This window comes from Prinia subflava, chromosome 27 (assembly GCF_021018805.1).
Source record: "Prinia subflava isolate CZ2003 ecotype Zambia chromosome 27, Cam_Psub_1.2, whole genome shotgun sequence".
NCBI lineage: Eukaryota > Metazoa > Chordata > Aves > Passeriformes > Cisticolidae > Prinia > Prinia subflava.
The window spans coordinates 1,932,661-1,938,660 of record NC_086273.1 but is presented as its reverse complement, the minus strand read 5'-3'; the positions used below and the strand labels follow the sequence as shown (position 1 = coordinate 1,938,660).

General features: G+C 54.0%; 1 protein-coding gene across 1 annotated transcript; it reads left to right on the top strand.

The window, feature by feature from the left end:
• The first annotated feature begins 211 nt into the window (after positions 1-211).
• Positions 212-1,516, top strand: LOC134562454 (zinc finger protein 586-like). The gene has a single exon (XM_063419847.1). It carries the CDS (start codon positions 326-328, stop codon positions 938-940), a length of 615 nt encoding a protein of 204 aa, XP_063275917.1. The 5' UTR covers positions 212-325; the 3' UTR covers positions 941-1,516.
• Positions 1,517-6,000: the final 4,484 nt, after the last annotated feature.

The following is a 6,000-nucleotide window of genomic DNA, read 5'->3' as shown; positions in this document are numbered from 1 at the left end:
CTGCCGACGCCGTCCTGCCGGGGCTGCACTGGGGGGATCTCCTTTCCCTTCCCTCTGCCACAGAGGCAAATCCCATCCTGTCGTTTTCCTTCGTCCCCCCGACAAGAAGCTGAGGAAAGAGACCAGAGAGGACAAATCCCGACAGCAGAACCTCATGGAAGGGGCCATTTTGAGTGGATCCACAGAAGAGGAATCCAGCCGGGAGGAAAAGTACCAGAGATTTCACATTAAGAAGGGCTCCACACCCATCCAAGGATGTTCTGATGAGGAAATACCCACTCTATTCCAGGGACGTGGTAAGAGATCCAGCCAGAGCTCAGACCTCATGGCCCATGAGCAGCGTCATGACAAAGAGAGGCGCTATGAGTGCTTGAAGTGTGGGAAGAGCTTTAGCAAGAACTCCTCCCTGATCCGCCACCAAAGGATCCACACTGGGGAACGGCCCTACCAGTGTGGGGAATGTGGGAAGGGCTGCAGAGACAGCTCTGCCCTGATTGTCCACATGAGGATCCATAATGGGGAGAGGCCCTATGAGTGTGCGGAGTGTGGGAAGAGCTTCAGCCACAGCTCCAGCTTGACTGTCCACAAGAGAACCCACACTGGGGAGAGGCCCTACCAGTGTGGGGAATGTGGGAAGGGCTTCAACCAGAGGTCCAAAATGATCATCCACCAAATGACTCACACTGGGGAGAGGCCCTACAAGTGTTCCCAGTGTGAGAAGAGGTTTCAGACCAGCTCCACTCTCCTCGTGCACCAGCGCATTCACACAGACGAGAGGCCCTTCCGCTGCCCTGACTGTGGGAAGGGTTTCAAGCACAACTCCACCCTCGTCACCCACCTGCGCATCCACACTGGGGAGAGGCCCTACAAGTGTCCCCAGTGTGGGAAGAGCTTCTCAGACAGCTCTGCCTTGACCCAACACCAACACAGACACCGGTAAGGGAAGCCCTGCGAATGCCCCAGCTATGGAAATGGCTTCATGTGCGTCTCCAACCTCATCCTCCATCAGAGGACCCACATTGGGAAGAGCCCTGGTGACCCACATTTCCCTTAACCCATGCTGGGAAGACACCTGTCCCTCTCCCTGCCCCTAGCAATGATGTGAGGTGGGATTGAAGAACGTGAGGGTCTGGCCATTGACTCATTGTATTTGATCTCATCTCAGGTCATTGCCAGGGGCCAGGAAAGGGACTCTCTCTTCCCCAGGGAGAAGGGTGTCCATTCCAGGCCGGAGGAAATACATGGCCAGGAAGAGCCAGTTGTTGTTGTTGTAGTTTTCTCTGTATATTGTTTTTCTTACCCCTTCTGTTATCAATATTTTTTCTGTTCCTATTTGTTCCTTATCTTGTTGCTGTTCCCAGTAAATTGTTCTTCTCCCAGCCTGGGATCTTTGCCTTTTGTACTTTCAGGGGGAGGCTGGAGGGCAGCGAGCGGCAGCACGGTTTTAGCAGGAGCAGGAAATTGGGGAATCCCATTCCTAAAGCCCGGCCCATGGAAACCGAGCATCCCAGCTGGTGCCAGCCCTGGCTGCCCTGGCAAGAGCCTTGGGAGCGGGTCCCTGGCTGGAGCTGTGGGAGCCTCTTCCCTCTGGTGCCCAGGGACAGGAGTGCAGGAACGGCTGGAGCTGAGTCGGGGCAGGTTTGGGCTGGATGTGAGGAGAAGGTTTTTCCCCCAGAGGCTGCTGGGGCACTGAACAGGCTCCCAGGGAAGGGTCCCAGCTCCAGGGCTCTCGGAGCTCCAGCAGCGTTTGGACAGCGCTGCCAGGCCCAGGCTGGGATTGTTGTGGTTTTCTGAGCAGGGCCAGGAGTTGGACTGGAGGATCCTGAGGGGTCCCTCCCAGCTCAGCCAATTCTGTGGTTCTGGGATCCCATGGGAATGGGATGGAAAATGGTTGCCATGGCAACGGACTCTGGCTGCAGGGCTGAGCTGGTGTCCATGGCAACCACCCCTGGCATGGGGTCTGCATGGAGATGCCAAGGGACTGACCATGGCAACAGGGGTTGGTGGTGGTTGCCATGGAAACTGAGCATAGCAACAGGGGCTGTGGTGGTTGCCATGGAAACTGACCAGTGTAAGAGATCCTGGTGATGTTTCCCTGCTAAGGAACTGAGTTGTCACAGCCCCTCAGAGGGATTCCAAGGGCACTTTCCAGGAGTCTCCAGGCTGTCCAAGAGCTGGAATGTCACAGGCACAGACAGGGGCTCCATGGACACCATCCAGGGCTTTCTGGGCATTGTAAAGAGCCCTGTGGTCACAGGCAGTCACAGCCATTCCATGGGGCCATCCCAGGGCACCTCGGGCTGCAAAGGCACCCATCTGTCACAGGCACTCACAGGGGCTCCACGGTGACATCCCAGGAGTCCCCAGGCTGCCAAAGAGCCGGGATGTCCCAGACACTCACAGGGCTTCCTGTCATGGACACAGTGGGAGCTTCAGGCAAAAGCTTTATTTCTTCATGGGAGAAACTCCTGCTGAGTCATGAAGTGGAGAAATGACACCCAAGAGCAAACATGGATCTTCAAACACTTCCTGGATGAGCAGACATTTAAAATTCTATCTAAGAGAGGAGACTGGGAGCAGCTGGATCTTAGCCCCAGACTTTGTCAAAGGTTTATGTGTAAAGACTGGACAGGTTGAATTGAACTGTAATACCATTTGTCCCATTGGATTAATGATGGAACAACAGATATAATTCTATAAATACAGCTGTGATTGATTATGATCAGGATTAGATAGAAAAGTTTATTCACACTACAGAGGAAATTAAAGAAAGAGTTATTTACTCCACAGTATAGGAGCTATAACAATTATTAGAATATAGTGCTCTAGGAAGCAATGTTGAAGTAAACAGGGCCTTGTTGGAGTTTTTGAAGCCCGTTGTAGGCAGAGCCTCCTGCTGCAGCAGGAACTGCCTTTCCTGTGCCAGGACCCGGGCAGATGCAGCTGCAGGAAAAGCCCCAGGCCAGCCCCAAGACAGTGAAGGGCTCGGGCACAAGGGCAGAGTGCCGTGCTGGGAGCTGTGCCAAGGAGAGCCTGAGGCACCAAAGGCTCCTTGGCAGCAGCAGCTGCTTCCAGGCCATGGCCAGAAGCCTCCCTTGGCACCCGGGCCTGGTGGCCACCACTGCAGAGCTGCTGGGCCAGGGCTCATTTCTGCCTGGGCTCTGCCCCAGCCCACAGAGTGTGACCTCAGCCCTGACTCTGGCACAGCTGCTGGGCCTGAGCCCTGCAAAGCCTCAAGGTCACCTGTGCCAGCCTGGCTCTGTCAGCCCCTGGGGAAGGGCAGGAAAGGCCAGAGAAGGGGCTGGGTTTGGCTGCTGCATGTGGGGTCCAGCAGAGACAAGGAGGAGTCAAGGCAGTGGATGGAGTGCACTGAGCAGCCCCTTCTCCCCATGCAGTCCTGGAATGGTTTGGGTGGGAAGAGCCCTGCAGTGCTCATCTCATTCAAAGCCCTGCCATGAGCAGGGACATCTTTCACCAGATCAGGTTGTTCAGAGCCCTGTCCCAGCTGCACTTGAACGTTTCCAGGGATGGGCATTGACCACCTCCCTGGGAACCTGTCCTGGTGGATCACCAACCTCAGCATCAAAAATTTCTTCCTTATCTCTCCTTATCTCTCCTTATCACTCCTTATCTCTCCTTATCACTCCTTATCTCTCCTTATCTGAACCTCTCTTCCTTTAGTTTAAAACCACCACCCTTTGTCCTATTGTGACAGGCCCTCCTAAAACCTTTGTCCACCCCTGCATTTCCAATGAGCCGTGTTTCCATGGCAATTGCCAGGACAGGTAACCCAGGAGTGGTGTCCCAGGGAGGGTTGCCATGGAAACAGTGCCCAGCCCTGTCCCTTTCTGTCAGGCTGAGCTGGCCTTTGGCCCTGGCAGTGGCGTTTGCTGCTGGTTCCACGGCGCCTGAGCAGCCAGCGCGGCACAGGGCAGGTGGCCGTGCCACCAGCCCCAGCATAGGATCCCCTCTGGCCCTGGGCACTGACACCAGCCCTGAGCAAGGGCCAGGGCAGGTTTCCATGGCAACCAACCATCCCAGCGGCTCCAGGCCTTGGTTGCCATGGACCAAACCAAGGAACGGGTCCCTGTGGCCGCTGCCAGGGCACCTGAGGGCACCAACGAGTGTCACTGCAATTGTACCTGGAACAGCCCCGGCACCGCTTTGTCCTCAGGGTTGCCCTGGCAGCCAGGTCAGCAACAGCTCTGCCTGCAAGTGGCCACAGAACCTGGCTGCAGAAATGGCTCCTTGGGGTGCTGTCCAAGGGAACCTGAACTGATGGGGGTTGCCGTGGCACCCAAAGCCAGCAGTGGGGTCAGTGCAGTGTCCATGGCCACAGCCCCTGCCCAGGCCCAGTGCAGGGTGGGATGATGAGCCACCCTCACTGCTGGCCCAGGGCAGGCCTGCAGTGCCCTTCCCCAAAACCTGTCTGCACACAAGCACTTCCAGGCCTCTCTGCATTTGCCTTGCCCTCACTCCTGGCTCACTCACACCTCCCAACAACCCACCTGCAGCTTTCAGCTGCAAGGAGTTCAAAGCTTGTCTGTCCTTCTGCAGTTGGTCTCATTCTGCCTTCAGCCAACTCTGGCTTTCTGTTTATTGTAGAACTTCCTGTGTGTCTAAAACATTCCTGGCATGGTTCTGCCTTGGGGAAGGGGAACCTCTTTGGTGGCACCTTGGGCTTGGCACACACTTAAGGAGATTGTCTGAAACTCAGGAGTTTGAGATTGCTAAAAAAGGAAGGAAATCTCTCTTTACCTGAGTGCAGCCAGTTCTCCAAGCAAAGCAGGTCCCAGATGAGTGAGGGGAGACAGGATGGGGTTGGGGATGTGGAGCAAGGTTGTCCACACTGGGTCAGACCTCAAGGCACAGCTTCTCTGACCTTGCCAGACCTCCTGGGGGAGACTCTTGGTCAATATCAATCATAGAGTGCTGCAGTCACATTTTTTCTAATGAGAGAAATGCATTCTTGCAAATAGGAGTGTGGATTTATTAGAAGCTCCTTGAAATATTTCTCCATAACTCTAGGAGAAAAGACTTTCTAATGAACTGCACCAGAACAGAGGGAAATCAAGGCACAGCCATGGTTTGTCAGGACTTGTTTGATCCCTATGAGCCCTGTGGTGCATTTGGTGCTGAGCCCTGGAACCTCAGGGCCTGAGAGGAGATTGCACAAACCTGTCCACAAATCAAAGTCAGAAGAAAAACCCAAAGTGTCTTGAAGCATTATTGGGTTCCAGTGAGGTCCATCCCCAACACAGGCTCCTCGTGGAGTCCCTGGAAGAGAGAACTTGGGCCAGAACTGTACAAAAACCTCTCAGAGACTCAGTGTGGGAAGGGAAATCCAAAGAACCTTAAACACCTTGAGTATCTCCAAGCATTCATGAGCCCCACTGAGTGTCAATGCAAAGCTCTCAAGGGACTGGTTAAGGCAGATAATTGGAGGCCATGATTGTACAAACCTCTCAAAGACTCAGGAGCAAAAAAAAAAAAAGTTATTTTATAAACTTTGAGTACCCTGAAATAATATTGAGCCACACTGAGGATTTTTACTGACCAGGAATCCCAAGGGACTTGTTAAAGTAGATAATTGGGGCCATGATTATACAAACCTCTCACAGAGTCAGTTTGAAAAGGGAAACACCAAGTACCATAAAATAACTGAAGTACCTTGAACCCTTAATGAGCCCCACAGAGTGTTGTTACTGACAAAGCCTCTCAAGGGACTAATTAAAGCGGATAATTGGAGGCCATGATTGCAGAAACTTCTCAGAGACTTTAAGGCAAAAGTTAAACCCAAAGTCCTTGGAAGAACCTGCAGTCCCTCGGAGCATTAAGGAGCCCCCCAGGGTCATTCCTGACCAAGGCTCCCCAGGGACTCCTTCCAGCAGATCCTTGAGGCAACTGGGATGGGAGGGGGATGCTGAGGGCAGGACAAGGGGCTGACAGTGCCCAGCCTTGCTGGGGCTGTGCCAGGAGGCCCCAGGGCCTCAGGACAAG